We start from the raw sequence: 27,088 nt of genomic DNA, 5'->3' as shown, positions 1-27,088 counted from the left end.
AAATTACACCCGATGACAAAGGCTTTTGTGATACAATGTAATGTTCCGCTGCAGCTGCTAACATGGATTTGTTGCTGAGCTGAAGAATAATGAATTTTATGCTCACCACAATTTTGGTATTGGAACTGAGACTGTATGACATGTTTGTTGAAGGGGTGGGATGTACCCTTGCTGAGTTTGTGGGTGATGGCAGGTAGGGAGCAGTTAATAAGCTGGGAGGCAGGGCTGCTGTCTGCCAGGTGCTCAGCAATATAAAAAGTGGCCTGAAGGAACCTCAGAAACTTAAACGAGGACAAATGAAACCAAACCCATGCAGCGCTACAGGCTGCACACAGGCTGGCCAGGAGCAGCCCTGCACAAAAGACCCTGAGGGTCCCGGTGAACAGCAAGTTCATGGACCAGCCAGATGCCTCTGGCCTGTATCCAATTGTGATAACCCAGCATGAGAGGATGACAAACTGGAGTTTGTCAGCAGAGTACATGGCACATGAGGAAAGACTTAGGAAATTCATTTGTGGAGGGGACTCTTACTGCAGCCTTTCTCTGTATAAGGGGGTCTCAGAGATGGAGGTGAGATCTTAAGCTGTGCAGTGAAAGCACATGAGGCAGTGGGTGTGAGCTGCATGAAGAGAAGTCCTGGCTGACTGTGAGGAAGAAGTGCTCACAGTGAGAGGGAACCCGTGGTGTCTGTGGAGGTCATGGAATCTTGGACATTGCAGAACTTGGTTGTTTGAGACCCAGAGGAGTCTCTTGTAAAACTGGTCCTGGTCCTGCTCTGAAGTCTTTCAGAGTGCCAGAAGTCATTCCCAACCTAAATTCCTCTGATAATGCCAGTGTTACATTTCCTAGACAATTGTTTTCAGTGCCCAGTAGTAAAGTTTCAGCTGCAGTCCAAACATAGTAGAACTTTGAATCTTGAAGTGGACTCATTTTAGAAAGACATAAAATTTTCAATTTATACAAAATTCAGGAGGTACTTTGCCTTCTTTGATGTACACCTTTTCATCTCTTTGGTGTAATAATCATTTTGGCTAATAGTGACTTGGTATACAAAATCTTTGTAGAGCCCCTGGTGGTCTAGTGGTAAAGGCGCGGCGCTGTCACCGCCGAGACCCGGGTTCGATTCCCGGTCAGGGCCACTCCCGGGCAGGTGGGGCTCGTTAGCCCTTAAAGGCAACCCACCTAAGTCCTAAGGACCTCGCTGCCACTGTCCAAGCTCGCTTGGCCCCGGCAGATGAACCTTAGGATTAAAGGGTGGGCTCAGTTCCGCGCACACTGTGTCTCACCTAAAAAATCCAATGCGCAGGCTGGAAGGTGTAAAGACCTTCCCCGGATCTTCGCTCGCGAAGACTGGCCATTATACAAAATCTTTGTCTTAAATTGAGAAAATTAAACTTCATCAGGTGTTTCAGCCGCCTCTGAATACCATCTGGCCATTCTGTTTGTGCTAAATCTTTGAATGTTTCAGATTTTTAGGGCCACTAGGTGTTTTTTCTTGCTCAAGAAAACGAAAATGTTTTGTTTGAATGTGAAATTCTAAAATTACTTAATCTTTTTTATTTTACTTATATTGTCTGAAATTATGAAAAGTTCTGTGTCCCCAGGAGGGTGTGTTTCTATTATCAGATTACATTTTGGATGAAGTATTATGTAATTTTATATGCAAACTCACTTAAAATTTTAAAATCTTAAATATGAGATCACATTCATAGTCAAGATGAAATAAAATTAATAATAATTTGTGTCTAAATCTTAATTAACTATAAAATTATGGTGAACTAACACTATATTAGGATCATTTACTTAAAAATAGTATTTGAAGAGTAAAATTTAAGAGGGTCATACCACTGAACATTTGGGATTTGTGGGCTAACCGACATAAACTCAGTTTTTTCAGACTGAAGTGCTAAATTAGGAGTTGACATCTTGCTGTCATGCAAGATGTTTTTGTATTTTCAGTTTGGTTTCTTTCAGTGTCTAGGTTGTTCAAAGCTGAGAGAATTCTTGGGAGTTGGAAAGACAGAAAAACTTGTGTTCATTTGTTAATCTGTGAGTAAAAGCAAGGTTTCAATATTGTATCACTTCCACAGTTTTTAGGAACACTGGGGAAAAGAAGAATCTGCCCAGATCAATTGAGGATAAAATATGTGTTCAATACATAGGTTGACTTAAAATATAAAAGATACTTTCTTCAATGTTATTTTCAAAACATGTAGGTCACTTGATGTATTTTCATTTAACAGTTGATTTTCATCCAAAAGCAAACTTTGGGGAAAAAGTGATAGATCACTCACCTATTAAATAAAAAATAACATTCAGCATTTTCTAACAAAATAAAAAGAATAAAATCCTGACTGAATGCATATTAAATGGTATACATTTATTATGTAGTCTTATGGTCAACAAAAAGTAACATGCAGATTAATGTAAAGGCTTTATTTAGTGGAACACCATCATATTTTAGCATCTAAATGGTTGAATAAAGATCTCTTTCTTTGGAAAACAATAGGTAGCAATGCAGAATCCAAACCTAAAATTAGTATTTTATGATATGAATTCAAGCTGGTTGATTTCACTGAGGGCAGTGAATATAATTTAAATCTGCTGCTGCTCTCTTCTCTTAGTTGTTTCTAGGTGAATCTTTAACTGTCTGGCATCTGTATAATGAAAAATTCTTTAATTTTTTTCAGTAGTTTTTATTATTTCTTTACTGCTGAATTTCAGACTAGCGGGGGAAGAAATTCTAGGGAGAAGACTATAGAGTGACTTTTCAGTCTCTGTTCTGGTTTCTCTTTTGTACCCTGAAGATGATTGCAATGGCATTAAAGAAGATTGTAATCTTCTCCCTAAGTCTTTTTAATGCCTTGTTGTCATAAAAGCAGATTATTATTTTTTAATTTAGTTTTTCTTATGGTTTCTGAATGAAAAGGATGTTGTCCAGCTTCTAGAATGCACTGAAAAGAGGGAATTATATTGCTGTTATAACTGGCTTTCGTAGTAGTGATGACTATATAAAACTCATGGGATCCTCAGACTTACTGACACTTGAGTTCCCATTCAAGAGTATCTTTGAAGCTTGTATTTCACATTACTGATTATGAAAAAAAAAATTGTTGACTAATTTCGTAGACATATGATTTTATTTTAGAAGAGTTATGTTTTACTCCATATATTTGATCCCTTTAATCCTTTTTCCCTCTTCAATATATTCATTTCCCACCGTTATTTCTTTAAAGTTTAAATTTAAATACAAATACAGGTGTCCTCAAAACTTATACAACACCATCTGCTTGTGTTGTCAATTAAGAGTTTTAAGTATTAGTTGATACTACATCACAGTATGCTTTATTGTATGTCAAAATTCATTTATTATGGAATAAAGGAGAGCAATAAGTGCTATATAATGTGTTTCCATATTTTTGAGATGGAAAGAATTTCGTTACCTAAAGCTTGTTTTAATGTGTTGTGAAGCGTTTGGAGCCCAGTAGTGATTAATGCATATGGAATAGGTGCTTCGTGAGTTTTTGTATCTCTTGCTTTGTATTTTCATGGGATTGCAGAGAACTGGGTATGAAAACCTCGGCAGTTCCCCTCACTTCTGCATTCATATGCTGTAGTCATTTGTTGTCAGGGGAAGGAGCCTTAGTGGGTGTTAAGGTGTAATTAAGAGAAGCCATAGCTTGATGTAGTTTGGATTCTAAGGTTTGACCACAGGGCATATAATTCAAAAATATTTTTATTTTAGATATATATTTAAAAGAGAAGAGGATCGTGAATACTGTAGATGTATTCAATATAAAGTGATCACAATAAAAAAAATGAACTCCTCCAGTAATTTCTACAACCCATTAAAAGAATCTCTTCGACAGTTTGCCACTGCCCATTCCTCCTTCTGCAAGGCTTGGCCACAGCTTGTTTCCTGTCCCATCCCTGGATCACACCTTCCTCTGTGAACATGGTTGACCGAAAGTATTCTTCTTCCTTTGTGGGTTCCTTCATTGTTCTCACTCGGTATATTATATATATATTATATATATAAATAATATATATTAGCTGAGTGTTTCTAGCAACAATTTTATTATTCTCATGTAAGTATCTTAAATTTTGTGGGCTTTTTTAATGTAAGAAATCTTTAAAGAAGAAATTCCAAGCAAACCCAGCCTTTGGTAACAGGATTTCTCTCTCTCTCTTTTTTTTTTTTTTTTTTCCCACCATGGAAGATAATGATAATGCTATTTTGGCATTATGTTATGTCACAAGTATTTTTGATATTTTGGCAATTCTTCTGTAGATACTCTGCTGGAGGTCAGTTCCCTCCAAACAGGAAATTATGTTTTGTACTTGGGAAACATTAGTGTGGCTTCAGTTAAAATGCTTGCTTTTGTAATTTTATCTGTATAAATTCAAGGTAAAACTCTTCAAACTGTACCACCATTAGCAATACTAAGCCTAAGATACATTTATTGTTTTCTCCAAAGGATTTAATGTATAAATGGAAAAAATTTGTTTAGCCAGTCTTTTGCATTTTCATTAAATGACATAGTTTTAGTACTTTCTTTTACATTGTTTATAAACCTTATTAAGAAACCAAATACATTTTATTTGTTACTGTTTTCTAATTATTTATTTCCACATAGGTGGAGAACGAACTTGTGGTGTACATGAGCTGATCTGCATTAGAAAAGGTAAGCACTGATTTGTGAAAGGATACTTCTTATCTTGTGAATGGTACTGGTGAGAAATCTGCTGTCTAATGTTATGATCTCACCTTTTCTGGATCTTAGTGTTGCATCTTTGTGTTGCAGAATCTTTTGATGCTGACAGTATCAATGAAAAAAAGAAAAAAAAAGTGAAATTACAAAATAAAATTTGATTTTTTGCAAGAAGGATAAAAGTACTCCTCCAATATTCACCGAGTTATGTGGAATCTGTTAATGTTGTTCAACTGTGATGGGTAACCACGAAAAATTTGATCTTTGCCTTGTCTACATATTTGTAGGATGATTTGATTTTTAGTAGTAATAGAAAGTTAGGAGGATGTTTTAAACAACCGATGTAATGGACTAGCAATCTCTGCCTGTGATTTCAGGTGAGATCCTAATAACTCAACTTTCTTTGAGAACAGCTGCGTCAGTAGTGAAACCAGTAATTGACAGCGCACAGAACAGAGCTGTGCTGAGAGGGAACTGTTACAGGCTTAAAGCTGAGCTACAGTGATTGAAGTTGGAGCTTGACAGAACAGCTCAGCTGATATAAAGACTAGATACACTTCTGTTTTCTGTCCCTTTTGGGAGCCCTACACTCCCTCCTGCAGCATTGCTGTTGAATCTCTGTCTTCTGATCTGAAAACTACCCTTCAACAAAAAAAAAAACAGTTTCTTCAAAGATGAGTTGCTTGAATTGAGTCACAGTTAGGTCAGAAGAGTCTTGGTGTTTTCAAAAGGGAAGGAGTAAGAAAGTGTGGTGGGAGAGGAGGAAGTCTACAAGATTCTTTGACAACAACTAAGTGTTAGACCAGCTCAATAGTATTGTCAAACCACATCATACTTCGTGGGAAGAAACTTTGTCCTCTTAGATTCCATTGCAGTCACTCAGAGATTTTAGTAACATTTTGAGGGTTTTTTGAAACATTTTTTAACATTGCCTAACCTTAGAATTAAGTTTACTGGTTAAGGTCAAAACAGCTTTATGGTCAGAAGTCATCTTTTCCAAATATCTATTAAAAGAATTACTGAATGTTGTATGTGGCTTGACAGTACTGTAATTAAAAACATTTCTCTGCTTTTCTAGAATGTGAATCATTTAGATCTTGGTTTTTTTTGTAACTTCATTTGTATATTGAAGGGGAGGTGAATTTCTTTCTTTTAATGTTTTCTTAGGCTTTGGTTTTGTTTTTTAAAAATCATCTCTATTGCTGTCTCTGTTTTTCCGTTGATGGATGTCAGTACACACAGTGCTCTATATTCCTGCTGTAATAGGCCCTGTTTTTCTTCCTGAATTGTGAAACTCATTGGAATTTCAGGAAGCCTACTGATAAAGTTTCAAAATCTATTAATCTTCTTAATCCCGATTTATTTTATGATACTGTAGTGATTTTAAGAAAAACAATTCTTCTGCGTTCTTGGAGGCAGTGCTGTATGGCTTTAATGTTAATTGCTGGGAAGTTAAATTGAAAAGATATCCTTTTTTTTAAGGTTCTAAGTTATATTTGAACATTAGATTCTAAGCTCCATTTGCCATTGATATGATGCACTTCTTTTTTTTTTTTTTTTTAAACAACAGTTGCATAGAACCTGTGTTTTAGCATTAGTGGTTATAAATTAGCCTAGTGTGATTAAAAGAGAAATATCCTCTTAGTGCCATTTATACCCACATTATGTTGGGTTTCTTTTTAGTTCATATGAGTTTCCATGTGTATTCTAACCTTGTGTGTCCCTGTACCCAGCCATGTTCCTTGTAGAGCATGGATTGGGTGCATTCTTGTCTGTCTTTGCTCCCTACTTGATGTGGACATCTAAAGCAGAAGGTACTTGCCATTGTAGTAAAAATCTTCCAGTTGAGTAGAGTTTTGGTTACTTTATCTAAGACTTTACATCATCTGATACAAATCCAAGATGCTTTCATTGTCTGACCAAGGCCAGGCTCGTAAGGGTTGCTTTGTTTGCCAGCTGTCCAGGCCTGCCTGCTTGCTGAGATAAGGGTGGAGACCCAGCATCTCTACTGACCTCCTCGGAATAGGAAGACATTTCCAAACTGAGAACTCCTGGCTGCCAACAGTCTTGAGCTGGTCAAATCAGACCTTCCAACTTTGTCCTTAATGCCACTGAGTACTCATGTCAAGCTTACGTAGGATGTAGTTCACCATCTCTTGGCTGTGCCGTGAGAGCCAAGCCTTTTTTTGGTCCATGAGCACACTGTAGAAGTTGGACTGACAAATTCAGTGTTCACATCGACACATGGGTAGTCCTGTAGTCCTGTATGGTGCTGAGTAAGTTTGCAGCGTGCCCCTCTTGTTTTTCACTGGTGTCTGTGTGACTGTGGCACCAGGGGAGTACACTCCAGCACTCGTGGCATTCATGCACTCCCTCATTTTCGTTGAATACAGTCAGTGAGGCTATGAGAGCTGGTGCAGCGTTTGACAAAACGGTTCTCTCTCTGCCTGAAAGCCTCTGGTGCTTTCTGCCAGGGGATGGTGGGCAGCTGTGACTGCCCTGTGACTGTAGTTAGAGTGCCCTTGTGGAACCCCTGAAAGAAACATTAGTAGTAAATAGCCAGCGTTAAGTAACTGGAGTTCTTAGAGACGTCCGTGTACATTTGTGCTTTGCTTGTCTCTCCATGTTAAGAAGCAACTAGTAGGATAAACAGTGATGTTCCATCTTATTTCTCCTGTACTGAATAGGGAAAAAGGAGAAGTTAGCAAGCAAGCAAGCATGTGTCTTCTATGAATAATGCACAGGAAAACTTTCCGGTTTCAAGTGATGGAGTGTAATTACAATTTATATGGGGATTGTATGACTTGAAGAACACCTGTTGCTAGTGATCAGGGGTTTTTTTCTAATTGTCAAAGTAACACATTTTTAAATTGGCTTTTTCTTGCCTACCTGTTCATTTTTTGGAAGGAAAATAGGAACTTTGGAGTGTCGTATGATGAAATGTGGCAAGTGACAGAAAGGTCTGAAAAGCTTTGTGTGACCAGACCATTTAGCTCAAATAACATAATAAAAACTTCTTACCTTTGTATGAAAGCTGTAAAACCAAAACCCAAGCCATAAAAAGGAAATACCTGCTCTAAAACTATTCAACTATTAAAATAACCTGAAATATCTTTTTTTTTATTATTATTTTTTTTTTAAAATTTTTATTTCTCAGGTTAGGCAAATTCATGGAGGTTTTTTTTATTTACATTTGTTATTTTCAAATTTTTAGGTACTCTAGGCTGCACTAACGTAGACTGCAAATAGTTGCATTTTTATTTGTATTTCCATTTAAAAGCATCATTAAAGCTTTTTTTTTTATGTTAACAGTGCTTCCACTGAAATAAAACTAACTTAGTTTGTAGATTTATTTTTAGCTTTTTAAGATTCAAAGGTCTGCAAGTACCAGTTCTAATACTCATTGAATATGTGGGATTATCTGAATTCTAGTGTAAATATGAGCCCAGTATGGTATTGATACAGAAATCAGATTTGCTACCTAAAGGTGTAGCAGTGGTCTGGCACAGGTCTGCTCCCATGCCACATAATTTTGTTACAGCTTTGTAGTTGCCCAAGAGAGACCGTGTTGGGTCCACTTCTGGTCTGCACAAGGATTGCAGTACTTTTATCGTGTTTTGTTATTGGGTTTCCTTTTAGCAGATTCATACATTTTTGAAAAGAACCTGCAAAGAGCTTATCAGCTGATAAGGAGACTGATAGGCTTTTCTGGAAAGCCTTAAAACTAATTTGTGTGTATTGTTAAAGAGGCTTCTCCTAAATGCATAAATACAGGGAATGTGTGTCCTGAAAATGTGAGTATTTTGTGGCCGTTATGTAACATCTAATAGCTACAAAATCCTGAACAAGTCACTTTCCAGCTATCAAAAATAACTTCAAAGATATATGATCAGCTATTAGGGAGGCACTAAAGTTGTGTTTCCTATGTTTAACACAGTTAAGTGGTTGAATTGTTAATGTGGGTTTGTATTTACATTGTTGAATTCTGAAAATTGGAAAAAAACCCCAGATTTCTGGTTTTATTATAAATTAACTTCTTGTTTACTTCTATTATTTAATGCAAGTTTATTTTGTGTACACACATGTATTCAATGTCTGACAATACAAATTGAAGACTTGGCTGTGGAAAGAAGAGTCCTGCTTAGTTTTTGACAGCAGGTGACAGGGTTTTTCTGAAACTACTCAGTTAATGGTTTGCCTTTTTGCTGGTTATTTTCCTAGCCCACACTTGGTTTTGAGAGAGTCATGAGAGTTATGTAAGGTGTTCCTTTGGTTATTTGCTATTGACATAAAAGAATTCAGGGAACTTGAGATCAGACTTGAGAAAAATTTATCCTTTTTGGTTGTATAGTGCACTGTAGCTGCAAGTCCAACTTGGAACTGGCCATTGTTAGATGCAGTTATGTTTTATTTAAGGCTGTTTTTGAGTTCTGTTTGTAGAGACAAGACAAACTTGAGACAAGTGCTTATAATGTTAAGCTGTTACTGAAGAAAACCTCTCTTAAATATATTCTGGTATGTATGACATTCACTGTATGGCATGGAAGTGACATTAAAGGAGAAAATACATGGCCATATCACTTTCAGGTCTCTCACCCTTGTTTATTCTCAAAGTAATGCAAAGTGATACTTCTAACTCAGCAATGTATTCTGTATTTAATTCATGGAATTGTAGATTGAGTATCTGAGTAAGGACTGAGTTGCACAGATGTTTAAAAATTATTTTAAGCTCTTTCTTCTTTTGCAAGATGTTCTTTTCTATCTATTGTTGTGGCAGTCTTGCAAACAAAGGAAACTATTCAGCAAACTGACTTTGTGACTAATAATGGAACAGAAGTGCTCTCTTTAATATGCAAAAGAGAAGTTGCAAAAAGACAATGTCTTCGGCTGACAATGAAAAATGTCACTTGTAATAATAATTTTGAAAAGATAAGAAGGTATGAATTTTTGCTTTGTCAGAAGTATGTTTTAAGTAGAACTATACCTCTTTAATGTTCTGGTCAACTATTCTTATCCATTTGCATGTGTCTGAATGTTAAGTTGCAAACTGCATTTAATCCTAATGGAAAAAAATAGTATTTATTCATGAGCTTCATTTTACAAGTAGAAACATTATTTTACTGCAAGTCAAACACATCTGATACTCAAGTTATCTTACAATTTTCATGATTGTCTACACTAAATAATTGCTTCTGAAAAAGAAATAAAATAATTTTTCCCGTATCTCCCTGCTGTCATCCAGTTGATAGAACTCCTTGTTCTTCATAAAAAGAAAGGTGATGCCACAGACAGTAGCAAATTTCTTTAAATGATATAACCTCACATTCCAACTCAGGATATTCTATGATTCTATGACTATAAATATATGTTGTTTCTATGCTCATTTGGAGGTTCAGATTTGGACAGTACAATCTAAAGTGCACTTTCTCTTTTTAAAGGTAGGAATAAAACCTCTTCATTAAAAAGGTATACACAATTAAAGCTACTTTTATAATATACGCAGAAAATAGTAATTAATCTCTTCATAATTATGCACAAATTAGTTTAAAATAGACAAATACTTTTTTTTTTCCCTGAAGACTTGAAAAAAATTTATGTCGTTTATTCCATGAATGCTAAACTTAATAGACCTAGGAGGAATTTTAGAAGTACGGCTACATGTTATAAAAATGAAAGTTATAATGTTAGAATTAACATCACTGGAATATTTACTGAATTTTACAGTCAGTTGGAAAGGCAGTGTCTATGTATATGTTTTGGATTTGAGAAAATTTAATGTGACATAAATACTTTTCTTTGAGTTTACTGAAGCAGAGTATTGCTTCTGTGTGTTCCCCTGTGCTGGGAGTCTTCTGGAAAGCAGCAGCTGCTGGGGTCAGTTAACTCCAACTATGGCAGTACCTTTTCTTTCACAGCAAGTTTTCTGTGTAAGAGCTTTGCTATATCTAAACTCTGGTATTTCTTCATTCGAGAAGTTTGGATGTTCATGTAATCACTTTTACCACACAGTACGTTGCTGTATATTCTAGTTAATTACTGTGCTGGATTGTCTCATGCTTTGTTGTTAATTGTAGTGTCTGATAGGGGAAAATGTGGTTTTAAAAGATTTTTATTACGTAGATTCCCCCGCCCGCCACCCCATAGTGGAGAGCTACTTTGTAATAAGTACGAACTTCTAAACCACAAGTCTCTAGACCCCTGCAGGTCTTTAATACTTTTGCTTTGGGAGGATTATTTGAGAATACCGTTAAAAAATTTATAACCACTGCTGTTCTCTTACCCACTGCGTGGATAATAGTCATGTAATATCCTATGTAATTGCAACAGATTATTGGGATTTGGAGGTAATCAACATGATTCCATGATCAGTGTCTATTCCAAGTGGCAGTGTGATGCTTCCTTTGCTATTTCTTTTCAGAGATTTCTGTTGTGAGATGTTACTTAATAGAAGATGAATTCCATGTTAGAGAGAAAAGGCATTGAGGGACTGGTAAATCTGCAGGGATGGCAGACTGACAACTTCCTCAGCCCATAAGGATTTAGGAATTAAAAGATTTCTGTCAAAAGTTTAAATCTTCTTCTCAGACTATGACTTCAGTTATTCCTAAATTCTTTCTTAGATCAGTGGTATTTTGGAGACCAGAGTCCTCTTTTTCCTGTAATTAAATTTATCTCCAAAAGACAGTTTCAACATGGTATTTTAAAAGAAAGGGAAAAGGATCCTAGAAACGAAAATCTGCAGAGGCAGTATTAGAGTTGCTACAAGTATTTTTATGTGCTTATGTATGTGATTAGTTAATTTGATGAACCCAGCCATTTTTATTATAAACTGTGAGCAGCTGTGTTCAGCCTGGAGAAGAGGAGACTGAAGGGAAACCTCATCGTGGTCTACAACTTCCTCACAAAGGGAGGTGGAGCGTCAGGCACTGATCTCTTCTCTGTGGTGACCAGTGACAGGACCCAAGGGAATGGCCTGAAGCTGTGTCAGGAGAGGTTTAGTTTGGATATTAGGAAAAGTTTCTTCACCCAGAGTGTGTTTGGGCACTGGAACAGGCTCCCCAGAGGAGTGGTCAACATCGAGCCTGACAGAGCTCAAGAAGTGTTTGGAAAATGCTCTCAGGCACATGGTGTGGCTATTGGGGCTGTCCTGCACAGGGCCAGGAGTTGGACTTTGATGATCCTTGTGGGTCTTTTCCAACTCAGCTTATTGTATAATTCTGTGATTGTGTTTTATGAAGTAAATGAACTCTATTTGATGTTTATTTAGTCAAGTAATTTAATTGCTGATGATAAAATCAAATAAACTGAATTTTTGAACTAAAGTAATTTTTAGACTTTATTCCTATGTGAAAGAATTCCTGGAATCTAGATGTTAATAAGTGTTTTTCTTATTATCCTTGTGATTAGAATGAAGGGGAGAAGTTCTGTTTTCTCTCTGTAGAAGTGCATGTTATCTTCAGCCAGTGTGAAGTGACATAAAAGAAATGGTAAAAAAAATGTCTATTATTACTGGTAAGTTTCCACTGGAATAAAAGTGGCAGTGGAGATAGACCAGTGTATCTGTCTTAATACAGTCATTCCAGTGAACCTCTCATGTAAACAAGCACATTTGTGTTTTGCTTAATAATAGGTGCATGGCATTTTTTTAGAAATTAACCAGTTAGTGGCATCGTGTATCACTTCAGATAATGTAAGTTTTCTGTTTTCCTCAGTATTACTTTGAAAGGTCTATTTAAAGGGCATTGTTATTCCAAATAGAAAGTTAAATAAGCACTTTCATCCTGATTTCATTCTGTCAGACCTAAAAACTTCTGAAAGGTTCACATTGCTAAAATTGTTAATAATTTTCTAGTTTAAGAAATACAGTGCTCTTTTCAGTTCTGGATTGAAATTCAGTTGTCATTTCAAGTTTACATTAATTTGATATTGCATGTCACTCAAGGTAATATACTGGATATAGATATTCAGAGTGTTGAAGTATGGGTAGCTCATGTTGCAGGTGCTTTTAATTTGTACTGGAGAGTGTGTAAACTTGCAGTACAGCAAAGTGCAAGATGCACGAGCAACAGACACCAATGAAGGAACACCATAAGACCAGCAGTATAAAGTGTATTTAACACAGTACACTGACAGATGTAAGCTTTAGTAGTGGGCCAAGGTAAGAAGTCTGTGCTGCAGAACAAAGGCAAAATGCAAGTTTTGGAGGGGGCAGCATCTTTATACAGGAAAGTTTCAGTTTTAATGTAGCCTAATGTAACTAAAAAATTAAAACCAATGATATATGAGATGCAATTGTGTGTTTTAAGTCAAGCTAAAACACTTTTCCGGATTGTTTTGGCAAAACATAAAAGAAATAGGTAAGTTCGTAGAAGGGAATTACATAGTTCTAATGTTTTATATGACAGCAAGAAGAAAGATTAAAACAGGAAGCATAGGAAATATGTTTGGAATTTTGTCTTTTGACAGGTTTAATATAAAATATTTAGAGAGAATTTTGATTTCCTTGTCTGTCATTGATTTTTAGCAGCAGTATCAGCTAGACAATTTTTGTGGAAAATCTGCTTTTATTTTTTGTAGGGGAAAGTATTCTAATAGTGATCTCAGCTGCCAGATAGTTTACATTTGTTGTCAAAGAAAAGCTGTTTAGAAAGAGCACAAAACCTTAGGTAACCTTCAATTTCAGTTACTTACTGTTAGAGAAGAGACCATCCTGTGTAGTTAGTCATAAAAGGAAAAAATATTTACATTTAAACTGACACATACGAAAGTACAGTTCGAGTAACCAGTCAGACCAGCAGACTGGTGAGCAGACGGAGGCATAGTGGGGTTTGTTTGTATTTTTCTGTTATGACACGAGTTGCCTGTGAGAAATAAATACCTCCTCCTTGGAGATAAATAATTCAAGCACAGAGAAAAGGCAGTCAAGGCACAAATCTCATTTTTTGGTTCAGTAACCTGTTCAGCCTTCTGAGAATGTGTTAATTTCCTGTGCAAGTTGGAAAGAAGTAAGAAGCGGCAGTAAATAGTGTTTGGATGAAAATATTTTTGAGCTGGACAGCACAGGTTATTTTTGTGTAATGTTAAGATGCAATTAAGTAGCAACAAAAATAATTCTTCTTCAAGACTAAATGCAAAACAACAGTCCTATTTATTTAAAAGAATTTAAAAGGCTAAAATATCTTGGATCAAATTGTAAAAAAATTGAACATGTTATAAATAAAAACAAGCTTACATTTTAAATTTTTTTTGTACTAGGATCTTAAAGGTAATGAGATTCTTCACATCATACCCCCTAGTTACTTGATTTGTGTACAGAAGAGATAGTATTGCATTTGTAAATGAATAATTGAAACATTAAAATGACTACGTGGCTTTGTACACGGTACTAAGTGATGTGGAATGTGGAAGCTCCAAAACCAATGGACTAGATATTAAATACAATTTGGGGGTAGATACATATTAAAAACATAAAGTGCTTTAAAATTTAATATTAAAAGTATTAAATTATTTTTAATATATCTGATAGTTTTTGTTGTTTTGGTGATATTTATTTAAAGATGCTGTTATTTTCTGAAGAGTTTGAAACATCTTTTGTAAAAGAGAAATTATTTCATAACAGGGAAGTTATTTGAGAAAGACATGCTAATTTGATATTTAAGTTGAAGAGATGGTAAGTTTCTGTGTTCTAATAACACTGATTCTAGAGATGATAATAATAAAAGTGAATTAAAGTGATGTTAATATAATGCTTCTGTAATGAGTATAACTTTCTATGCCACTTCCATAGCCAGCAGTTCAATTAGTTTTAATGACTTTGTAGGAAGATGTTTGTTCTTTTAGTATTTTTAAAACTGTGTTATATTATTATGAATTTCAAGCATAAATCCATCCATAAATTCAAACTTTCATTTTTGTTTTTCTTAAGAACTGAGGATAATTATGAAGTTCATACAAGTAGGACATTTGAATTTGAAATATGACTTTGAGAAAGTAATGCTTTTCTACTCATTTCTGATAGTAGAAGAAACCACTGGGAACCTCGGAGAGTTTTTAAAATGCATTTCATGGTACAATTAATGCCCAGCCAAGTCAGAATTTATAACAATGTGTTTTGAATCAAAATAATTCTGGTGCTGAATGTAGCACAGATGTATTTTATATGCAAAAAAGAGCTTCTTTTTCTCTTTATCTGTGAAGTGTACCTGCTTGACACTTCAACTGTGAGAAACTAATTGACGGATTAATGTGATGTGTAAAACCTATATTCATAGATGGGAATTTGTACACATTTCATGTGGAAAATTGAAGTACAATTTTTTTTTCCTGGCTTCATAGTGGTAAGACATTACAGAATTTCGACTTGATAATATACTTAATCTGTGAACAAGTATTCTAAGACGCTTTACATGGTTGCAAATTGATACAGAAATACAATTTTCAAGTCCTATGTTCACACTGAATTACATTAATAATTAATTAGTCTTGCTGCAGCTAGAGTTTCATTCTTTTTGTTAGGTATCAGCCAAAGTTTCTTTTTTCACTCCAGAAAGATGTCATCAGATACTGTGTTTCCATAGAGAACTATCAAGCTTGCAGACAGTGCTTTTTTTTTTTTTACTAATTAGTATCCAGGAAGTACTGGAGAAAAAAACCCAAAGGCTTTGGGTTTTCAAGTTACTTTTAGGCGAACTTCCTTAAGCACATATTTTGATAGATCAAAGTAGCTTTGGTTGCCGAGCAGTGTAAGCTTAAATAAAAAAATAAGATATAACAACTTAAACCTACAGTTTTAAAAGATTGAATGTGAAATACACGAGTGTTTTTCCCTGAAGTTGTTAAACAATTAATCTGTCCTATTAGAAGGAAGCATTTACTGTCCTTTTTTGTGAATCATTCCTTGACCGGAATTTAGTTGAGTCTCCTGCTCAAATCAGTGTTGACACTGAATTCAGACAAAGTTGCTTAGGACAGCCTGCTCCTATAATAAAGCAGTTATTCTCATAGATAAATTCAATCATCCTATGATCTTTATTTGTCAGGCCTTCCTAATCTGTCTTCTTTTCTTGCCTTCTCATCAGTTTCCGGATTGTTCTGTGTTATCCATCTCCATGTTACCATCTTCATAACTCACTGAACATCATTAACTTGTGCCTAATTGCCACCTTCTACTTCACTCTCACTCTGTTGAGAGGGAAGTAGAAGGTGGCAGTTAGGCAATTCTGTTGAGTGCCTGCGTTCTCACGAATCATATTTTCTTCTTCCTGCCTTTTCTGCCACTGCCTCTATGTTTGATAGGTGTTAAGGACTGGAACTCACGGAAGAATGAAGATTTTCTGCTCTTGGCCCAGTCTCTAGTCTCATTTGGGTCAGGACCAATAATTCAAAGAAAACTAGGTGTTGTTCCAATAGCCCCAGACATTCTCAGTTATCCATATGCAGTCTTGGGAAGGGTAGGAGCATGCCTACTGCCAGCAGAACCTTGGGAGATATCATGTGTTAAACTCTGTGGTCAAAAATGAACTGAGGCTTTTGTCAAGTCTCAGAGTTTTCCCATATGTAGTAAGATACCATGAAAATGGAATGCCTGACAAACGATAAATCTATGCCTGACATATGCCAATTTTTTTTTTGTTTCTATTTGTTCATGGTAATGGAAATATTGAAAAAAAAAAAATCCCAACAAACTAGCTGCCTTTCCTCTCTGTTCCAGAAAAAAATTTCTCTTTCCTCACCTTGTTGCTCTGCTTGATGCAGCAGGGTGTCTCACTTGAAGTTATTGGCAAGTTCCTTTTTATGGGAAAATTTTCAGGGTTGTGGACACAATGTTATGTGATCTCTTCTGGTTAGACTTAAAAAGCAAAGCAAAAATTATTTTCAGAGTTTCAGATAGGTCTGGATGTCCAGCTCAAAACAGAAGTGCAGGTCTGACCAATTTATTTTAGATGGTGGAAGGCACATTTCTTTTGATCTTTCAGTTTTTGAAAGACACCTGTATAATAATTTAGGAACAGCACCACAGACCCAAATGTTCCCTGTCATCCTGCAGAATGAACTGAGGAGTTTGTGGAACTGCGTGTGTTTCTCAGTCAGCACTTTTACGTAGATGTATGAGCCCAGATTTACAAAGGGCATATGTCAAATCAGAGAATGATTTAATTTGGAAGGCTCCTGGGAAAGTAATTTGCAGTTCAGTCCCCTTGTCAAAGCAGGGGTAACATTAAAGTTGGATTCTATAACTGATCTAGGCAATCTGTTCCAGTGATAAATCCCTCTTATTCTGGATTTTTTTGCCCCTTTTCTCCAGCTGGAATTTCTCTTGTAGTTCTTTCGGACTCTTGCCTCTTGTTCTTTCTATTGCATCTCTGAGAATGCAGAGTGTGTTGCCAACTTTCCTGTAATCCCACTCCTTTTTCCATAGTGAAAAATGTTGCCATGCAGCATTATAGTCCTAAAGTGAAGTACCTATATCTTGGCAAACAGAATTCATAAATCTGATAAATCTTCATAAATCTTTATATATAGAAAAAAAATCACAAATGGGATTTGTGGTGGTGAGTAGAGAGTCTAGCAAAATTAGCAGGAATAAAGGGATATGTGAAATCCTAGCTTTCATCCAAATGAATGCAGTTGGGTTCAATCCTGAAAGATGCAGTCTGTGTGTTGTGGCCCCAAAAACCACTCTTGAGTGTTAAGGTGTCTGTTACCTCAAGGTCTTACTCTCTCTCTTTAGAATGTAGGTTTGAGACATAACTGAGGCTATAATGCTTCTTAATTGGTCACTACTAATGTACCAATTAACACATTAATAAATTAATCAGCAATCCGCTAGGTATCACAGTTTTATAATGCCTTACACCATTGTTAATTGCATGTAATTATTGAGTTCTAACGCTTTTTTAATATAAATCGCACCATATTATTTTGGAATTACAGTTCTATAACCTTCACTTTAACCTCCCACCTCAGTTAGTAACAGATTTGCAATTCTGTCACCCTTTTAACTTCTCATTTCGAGTGTTTTGGATGTAGACCCCATGGAGAGTCCACTGGGTTTCCCATGGGTCTTCCCTCTGACCCTTTATTAATGAAGCAACTCAGCTTCATTAGAGTCTGTGGACATCTGCATTCCTTTCAAAAGATCTATCCACTTTTGTTTTACTGCCTTTATAAGTTGCTCATTATCTCTTACATTTCTAGACGCTTGTTCTTCCTGCCGTTCTGTGTCCCTTTCTCTACCCATTCTACTTTCATATAAACAAGCTGTCTCTTAATTGCTCTTTCCCCATTGCTCCAATTTGCTACATCCGTTTGCAGATTTCATATTTCTGAAACCCTTTCCTTGGTAATCTTGGCCTTAAATGGTCTTATTGATGTTGTTAGATACTGATGGACTTGTGAGATTCTACCCCTGTCAAATATCAGCAATACTCCCTTTCAGTTACCTGCTTAATGTCCATTACATGTTCTTTATTTTACATGGTTTCTAAGACACATCAATCTACTTTGACCTCTCTTACCTCTATCTGGTTTTGATTAAATGTGCTTTATCTCTATCCCACGTAGCTCTTTCTGGTTCATATGCAAGTGAACATACGTGCTTTTTCTCATTCCATTTTTTGCTCACACGGTATCCTGCTTGTCAGGGAGCAGTGCAGGCCAGCTGGTCCCTAAGGGAAGAGGAGCCAGGTGCTGAGCATAACAGGCTGACAAAGGAAGGGCTCAGTCCCTCCCCAGCAGCACTATCTCAGAGTTGTCCTTGAGTCTAGGTAGGCAAACCTCCCTCCCCTTCCAGGAAGAGGGCTTGCTGTTAGCTCCCTTCCAGTGCTCGTTCTGTCAGATATTCCATCAGAAACCATGAGCCTTGACATCTTCTGGTAATCTCCCCATTTTTCTGTCTTGTTATAGAGTCCAGTACTCTGGCAGAACCTCTTCCTCAAAGGGTCAGTCCTCCCTTAGATTAGGACCAGATGCTTTTCTGTTCTTTGAAAAGATGATTAAACATTAACCCAAATTTAAATGGTGTTTTTTTAGTTATATCTTGCATATATATTTGCACCTTTAGAGGTATTTATTAGTGATCAATTTGGGTAATGTTACAACTTTACAAACTTTTACAAGATTTTGAAAAATGTGTTTTTTTCTGTTTCTTTTAGTATCTCCCGAAGCAATTGGATTCCTGTCTGCAGTTGGGGTGTTCATTATTCTCATGTTGCTACTTTTCCTATATATTAATAAGAAGATGTGTTTTGAAAATGTTAGTGGTTTCCCAGATCTCGATTCAGGATACACTACAAGAAAGAATTCACAAGATAAACTTTGTAAGTATTTGACATACAGTGTACTAAAATTAATTATAAGAATGCACATTTTTACAAGGATGTAACAGCACAACAGTGTTGACTTTTCCTGTGACTGTGCAATACCTGGAAAGGAACAAACTTTTGTGTCCATGAGCCACAGAAGTTCAACAGCTATATAACCGAAGAGTTGGCATTTACTTATGGGAAGATACTTCTCTTGCAGTATGAGAATACTCTTGAACTCATTTTAGACATTCCATAATTGTGTAAAATTAAATATTTTCAAGTAAATTTGTGAATTAATTGGTGGGTTTTCACCAAGCTTATTAAAATCCTTCACGAAACTTTTGGAGGTCTTGCATTTTTCACCTGGAAAGTAATTTTAAAGAAGTAAAACATTAGAAACACCTCTGACTAACAAATTACCGAATACTTTTAATACGACAAAGTCTTTAAGGATCATGCATAACAAAGAAACTTAGACCTTGAAAAAGATATTGAGGGTTGGTAAAACAACCCCTTTCTACTTTTGTGTTGTGGAAATTGAACAGGCTTTTTTAGCTGACTTGAGAGAAAGAGACAGGCATCAGGAAACAGAATGGGAAATTGGAGAGGTCTTCTTCCCCTGTACCTCTTTAAAATATGGAGATAAATTTTTATTTTCAGTTTTCTTGGAGATAAAAAAAGTTCTTCCCCTAAGAAGTCTGTCATATTAACTTGCTTTTTTGCTACAAAACAAATCTTCATGTTCCAAAAGACCTTACCTTATTTAAAAGACAACAGATATTTTGGGGTGAAGAAGTCTCCATGATGTGTGTTGTGTTGTGTTAAAAACTTGTTTCAGTGTGACATTGATGTAAGGATATAATTTAACTCACAACTTCTTCTTTGCAGGTTAGAATAAAAAAAAAAAATTTCCACCTCACACAGTGTTCTGGTTTTTGAAAATAATGAATTTTTTTATGGCTAGTTGGTGCTGCAGTTGATGAAAGACTATGGTTTTGCTGGTTGATTGTGGCCTCGTTTCAAGGTATTTACTTAGCTGTTTTCTTAGTATTTTCAATGCACATTGAATGGAAAGAGGAAAGCTGCGACTTCCCCTGGTAAATATATTGATTTTTGAGATAGCAAAAGTAAATAGCTCTGAAATTGAACTTGGAGAAACAGAGATGATCTGTTTGTGAAACAGAGGACCTTTCATTATTAAAAGTTGTTGCTGAATAGGCTGGACAAATGGCGTTTTTCAAAAACCTTCACCAAAATCTGAGCCTTCCCTCTGTGTCTTCCCTGGTGGACACGCTTAGCAGTGCTGTGGATGATCTGGCCAGTGTTGTTGGAGAGGTCAGCTACACTGTAGCTGATTCAGTAACAGAACAAGTAACCAGCATGATAAATGGCCTTCGTGCAGAAGACGAGAGCTCCAAAATGCAGAATGATAAACCTGTGGAAGGGAGAGAAGAACATACACCACCAGTAACTCATTCTCAGGAAACTAGCATGAAAGTGAAGAGGGGTGTCACAGAACACAAAGAGACTCATAGTTCTAATTCATTAGATTTTGTAAAAAAAGGTACAAGTCAAATTGGAGTATCTGACCATGTCTTGGACAAAAACCAGTGCCAGTTAAAGGGCACAGATAATAATAATCCATCCAGTTATACAGAAGTACCTCAGGTTTTGAAGTCTGTAGGAGGACCTTTTGAAAGGGAAGCCGTAGGGGGAAATGGGTATATTGTAAATGATGAATTCTTGAAGGATAGTCACCTGAAAAGTAATAAATTTACCATGGAGCAATCTATTGAGAAGCAAGATAATTGTCTATATGAACTATTGGATAATTCAAAGAATCGCTTGCATAGAAAAATCAAATCACGTTCACCTGGAGTTGATATTAAGGATTCTGATCAAGTACATAGTATGCATGTTCCCCAAGATTTAGAAACAAAACTTGTTGAAGTACAAAGGCAAAAATTATCAGACTCCAACTTGAAGAAGATGCACAATGACGACCCCAATTGCCTAAATGAAATCAAAGAAAAGAAATTGGAAACCTTTTTTGACAGAAAAGGAAAATTCATCTCAAATGAAGACAGTATGTCAACTACAAGTGCAAATGATGGTAAAAAGAAAAACTCAAAGAAATTAGAGAGAGAGCTATGTAATAAGAAGACAGCAGGAAAAGGTGAGGAGTCTGTTAGCAAACTGCGTTCTTCAACCTTTCCTGAAACTTATGATAATTCCTACTTTTTTCACCTAATTTACACATTTAATAATAGTGTTGCCTGTAGACGAAAGTAGGTTTGTTTTTTTTCAGTGCTTCATTCTCTAATTATGTTGATATTATTTTTTGAACTATTACTTAAAGAAATTGACTAACAAATGGCTTTCCTATGTTCTAACTTTACCTTTTTTCCTATATGTTGTTTCTTACCTTCTCTGCAGTGCCTTGTGTGGTTTCTGTTGAAAACAATTAATTAATTAATTAATTCTGCGAATGTGGTTTTCCTTTTGCTTATTTTAAAAGCATTGCATGAAATGTGCTAAGATAATAAAAGAAATAACTTCTTTTGCATTTACATTACAGTAGATCTTCAGAATATTTCTGGGATATGTAAGATAATAATTCCAAGACACAAGACTCAATGAGAAATGTCTATTAATGATTTGAAGTATAGAAAAAGTGAATGAGGCTTGTCTTATAGTTGTAGTTTTCAAAGAAAACCTGTGTGTTGTTGATATGGATACTGCGTGTGCCGTCTTTAACATCCAGTCTTAAATGATATGATAAGGGGGTTGCAGTTACAGTAAGAAGTAAAACCTTGCATTTTTTCACAGTTGTTTTGCAAGCTGCCCAGGGAAGTTTTAGAAAGCAACATAGGCTTTTCCAGCAGTGCTGTTTCTGCAGAGAAATGCATGATTTCGTAATAGAAACACATTTTTTTTTTCTTCAGTGTGTGTGTTTTCCCTTATCTGAAAATTTCAGTTATCTGCTTTCTTGGGTTTTGGTTTGGTTTTGGTTTTGTTTGGTTGGTTTTTTTAATTTGGTTTAGGAGGTGTTTTCCATGTTTGTATGATAACTATGATCTTATCTATTATTTCTTTATGTAATACTATATTTGTAAACTATATTCTCTCTCAAAAATGGCATTTTAGGTCCCATAATAAGCAAAGTAATAGATTTCAGTAGTGTAGTAAATGCTCATGACCCATGTTAGCCAAATAAAGCAAAATTTTTAGTAAGAACATGAATTCTCTTATGCAGGTTTCCAACTAAGATATAAAAGTCAAATGAGAAGTGGCAAGGAGAGGCATAAAACCTGGAGATTTTTTTTTTTTTTTAATGTACAGGAAGCTATTTTTTCCCAAGAATCTGAAACAAATTTGCATTGTTAACTTAAAAAAGTATTTGCATGGATAGCTTATGTTTTAACTTTAATGAGGTTTTTAAGTCCTGTGAAGAGGTCCTGCGTCATGACTTACAATAATAGTATACCTTCTCAGTCTTTTATGCTAGGAACTGGAGGAAAAAAATAGCTGGTATCCCTGAGAACTTCTGGATGCTTACAAAAGTCAATGTATTATTACATAACTTTCAACTCTTCTTTCAAACATGTTGCTATCATGCTCTATATTATTCCACTCTTTATGCAGGCTGATTAGTGAACCTAATTTCATATTTGTGAATACATTTCTTGCAGTGCTAAAGGATGCATCTAATACTGTTGTCTGACACTATATTTTAGTCCTGGTATGCTCTGCTTTAATTGTAGTTGTAGAAATGTGCAGAAGCTTCCAAGTTGGCAGGTTTCAACCTATTGAGGGCCATATGAGATAGAAAATTTTACTCTATGTTACCAGCAAAAGGAGACGCAGGCATTATTTCTGTTGGAGATTGTGTTGGTGGTTTTTGTTGTTGTTGTTGTTTTGTTTGTTTGTTTGTTTTGTTTTGTTTTTATTCTTCTCCTCAAGTTATAGTTTAAAATCTTTAGCTGTTTCCAAAAATATATTACAGGAAAAACATGCTGGGTATTTGTGCAACAAAGTAAGTAGATTTCACATCAGTTTACTAAGATGTTTTGTCATCTTTGTGTATTGGAATTTGTACTTGAAATGTGGGAGAGCACTTTCCCTGTGTCAGAGAGGCCCATGTTCTTTTATGAAAAAAACACCGAAGTTTGATGAAGTTGTAAATTTTTGGAAAGTTTACTTTTTGAAAAGACATGGTAAGCGCTTCTTATACTTTGCCTGTTAAATTCACTGACCATCCCATTTGCACTCACAATTCTTCATTTTAGGGGTTGAAGAACAGAGCAGGTCTTATCGTGCCTTTCATGTTTGTAGTTACTGAGGGACACTGGAAGTTTGACCAGAAGAACTGAGAATAAATGTGTCCTTTGTGAGGACAGAAACTTGCGGAACCAATGTAATGTGATGCATGCAGTAGGTTGAGATTTGAAGTAGGATGGGTGACAGCAGTGAAGCTGGAAAGCAGGAACTTAGGATATGACTCTACTCATATAAATGTAACTTTCCAAAAGATACATTACCTAAACTTACAGCATAGGTTTTTCTGCGTGAGCGCCAGGGAGAAAAAGACCATGATGGGAAGTGATTTTATTCATCTGCTCTAGAGACTTACCTAAAAGTAGGAAAGATGGACCTCTGTAGTAGTCAAACACTTGACTGTAGAAGAGGCCTACGTGGCTGGCATACGTTGAGTTACTTTAATTTTAAATGACTGAATTTTGGGTAATCTGAATCCTTCCTTTAGTAGGAATACCCAGCCAGGGGAGTGAGACTGACTGGGCATGAAGGCAGAGACTAATGGGAGTGGAAGTGCAGAACTAGAGCTAAGGACAGGGCCTGGGAAAAGGTCTTGAAAGCAGGTAGGGAAGAAGCAGTTGAGTGTGGCTGGATGGCATGTTGGAGAACATTCCCTCACAGAATCAGGAACTGAAAAACAACGTTATGGGTATCTCAAAGTGCTGCCAATAATGGAACTTTGCTGGCAAATCATATGCTGTAGGCTTGCTTACTGAGTAGTGGTCACGCTGGCCTTTACTGAGTTTACATGAAATCTCTTAATGACTTTTGGAGCCTGAGATCTACAGAACCTCTGCAAAGCATGTTAAATTTGGGTGGAATCCGTCTGAAGTTGGGAAGAGGGAGAAGGAAACTTTCCTTTTACAGAAATAAATATGCAACTGAATCTTTGGTTTGTGGGAGGAAGTCATGCTTGAGATGTAGTTGGAAAACGTTAACCACAGGAGTGGGCACTATAGAAGAGCTGGTATAAAAGAAAAGTCTAGAATTGACTAGATAGATTTTTTTTTCCATGTAATTTTTGCTGTTGCCAGATGTCTGCAGTGAGAATATGCATTAATTTCAGTTACTGAACAAGGGGCTGTTTACTGTAAGTTAAATAAAATTGTGCATGCAAACATCTTTCACTAGCATTTCCTTTCCCATTTGTTATTATGCTTTCAAGCACTACTGGCATAAATATCCTAAGACGATTTTTTTGATAGGCTTCTCTTGGCAAATCAGTTTCATTTCTATGCTTTGCTACATGCTCACAGCAAGAATCAGCTGGGAATGTAGGATCAGGAGCTACCTTTTTGATATGTTAGATATCCAAATGCATTTTCCTACTTAATGAAGGATTTCAAGAACGTCAGTGGATGCTGCCTTGAACTGATCAGTTTTCTGTTGAAAAAGTGTTAGAATGGGTATTTGGGGCTTAATGATCTTTCAGGTTTTCTAGAAAATGAAAATAGCTCTCACCAATTACAAAATCACATACTGCTTATAATCACAACAAAATATTTTTAAAATATTACAGAAATTTTAACGAAAATTTCCTAATGAAATATCTTAAATATCTTCAATGATAACCTTTTATGGTTATTTTCTTGTATTCTATTTTGAGCTGTAGTCGATTTGCTTTATTTTATTCAAACAGACAATTCTTATATGAGTAAAGACCAGCATGGTTCATCATCTGAGAGTGAAGATGAAGCACTGGGTAAATATCATGAGGCCTTGTCTAGAACCCAGACTTCCAGGCTGCCAGTGGTGGATGGCAGACAGCAAAAAAACTATATATGGGAAACCAGACAAAAATATAGTCCCCTGTCTGCAGAATATGATGGATACAGTAGTGAAGCCTCAATAGATGAAGGTAAGAGTGATTTAAAAGCCTTCCTTTTACTCCAAATTTCAGAATTATGTTCTGGATAAGTAAGTCCTAGACAAGAGCAGCTTGACCAGCAAATAGTCAAGGTCTGCAAGAAGTATCCAGACATCTTTTATATTTGTGCATGCTCAAAAAAAAAAGTAAATTAAAGCACATTCTTTCAGAAATACTGCAAATGATATAATACCTTGTTATATTAATTTTCATTAAATTTTATTATTATTAATTTTAATTTTTGGGAAAAGTTAAACTGGTTTGATTAAGGAAGGAAGCATGGCAACTCCTGTTGAATCTGTGGTATTATAAATACAAAGAAGACATGTTATTCCTCTCTTGATAAGCTGTTATAACAGCGAAGTAAATGGAATAGGTTATTGACTGTAGTGCATATGATCATTGCAGTGTGCATTACTGGAATGTTCTGGATGTTTTCTTCTCTTGAAAGAAATTACTACAAAGATTAGATTAATGTATTTTTTCCCATGTATCTGAAAGTTGGATGTAAACAATGGATATTCTCTTATGTGCTGTATATTTTTTGATTTTAAGTTAGGGTGACAACTTGACCTAGAGGCTGAGAATTCTGCTGTCAGTATTTTGTCAATATGCCTTTTGTATTTGAAAATAACTGTATGTGAGAATTGTGTCTATAGCCAGTTTCGAGCATGAAAAGTGAGCTTTTGTGGAAGTTAGATGAAAGTCAGATACTAATACAGGTGCCATGTTATATATTTGTTGGTCTCCCTTTAGTACATTAAAATGCAGAACTTTTTCAATATTTGGTGTTTTCTAATGAACATGGATACATGTAATTGAAAGATATCTGTCCTTAAATGTTCTGTGTAGTCCAGAAGTGGTTGAAAAAAGAATACCTTTTCTACTGTGTAATGTAATTAAATTATATAAAAGTCTGTTTGCCATTGAAATTTTTAATTAATGTATGGTCATCCATGATCCCAAGCTAAGACCCAAAGGACATGAAAGCCATAGTTGAATTAAGTTGCAGAGTAAGAGAATTCTCTTTTGATCATCAGAAAATTTAATTCTTTCCTCTGCTGTTAAACTGTAGGAAGGCTGAGTTCCAGCAAATAGTGAAGGAGATGCAGAGGTGAGATCAGGTGGTAAGAACTGTTCCTTGGACACCGTGATGGAGAAGGACAAGGAAGAGGGATAATAAAAGTGTCATGTTTGGGATTTACATCTAGTGAGTGCATCTACATCTCAGCAGTGTTGGTTGGGGAAATATGAAATATAGGATACTAATTTTTTTGTATGGCTTGTGTCACTGTTGGGAAAAAATGATGATACATATTAACAGGAGAGGGAAAAAATATGGTGTTTTTCAGCAAATAGTACAAATTATACAAGAAGACTACTTTCACATATCCAGAATAATGTATTTGTCTCTTTTCAAACCACTGAGGCTGGTTGTTGAAATAGTCATAGTCGTGACAGTTGTCTTTATATTTCATAATTGCTCAGGTTTTATCGACGCTAGTTTGTCTTCTCAGTGAAAAGTCCTCAGTTCATCTGAGCTTTTTACTTTGACCCTGTAACATTTAAGTTTCAAAGGCACTGTGCTAGCCTGTATCCAATTTTTTCTTTTGGTTGTATTTTTTTCTTTTTATAATTGTCTTCCTTCTCATCCTCTTAGGTCATCAGGATTCATAGTCACTAGTTTTTATCCTCTTCTGGGGAATGAAAACTCCAGTCTAGAAATCTATATCATATTTACAATCTAAGACAAAATAACCTTGTGGGCAAGTCCAAGTTTTGCATCAGGAAAGTTACAGTTGTTTCCCCCCTCCTCCTTTTTTGTTATTCTTCTATTGCTAATGAAATCTATCACCAGATGCTGTTCCTTCTCAATGCTCTTTCAT

At 35.8% G+C, this 27,088-nt stretch overlaps 1 protein-coding gene across 4 annotated transcripts in view; it reads left to right on the top strand.

Moving 5' to 3' along the window:
• Nucleotides 1-27,088, top strand: part of SYT14 (synaptotagmin 14) — a 90,355-nt gene that overhangs the window by 7,802 nt on the left and 55,465 nt on the right. For 2 of the 4 annotated variants that reach the window (XM_050314369.1, XM_050314368.1), the window contains exons 2-4: nt 4,638-4,685; nt 18,866-19,030; nt 24,975-25,193. In XM_050314369.1, the coding sequence (XP_050170326.1) occupies nt 4,638-4,685; nt 18,866-19,030; nt 24,975-25,193 (432 nt within the window). Of the gene's footprint in view, nt 1-4,637; nt 4,686-18,865; nt 19,031-19,425; nt 21,195-24,974; nt 25,194-27,088 lie in introns of those variants that run through there. The other 2 variants (XM_050314370.1, XM_050314371.1) reach the window with 2 other exon arrangements.

The sequence above is a fragment of the Myiozetetes cayanensis genome, unplaced genomic scaffold (assembly GCF_022539395.1).
Source record: "Myiozetetes cayanensis isolate MyiCay16 unplaced genomic scaffold, myiCay2020 scf2-11, whole genome shotgun sequence".
Lineage (NCBI taxonomy): Eukaryota > Metazoa > Chordata > Aves > Passeriformes > Tyrannidae > Myiozetetes > Myiozetetes cayanensis.
The sequence above is the reverse complement of the archived record's forward strand: the minus strand, read 5'-3'. Positions and strand labels throughout refer to the sequence as shown.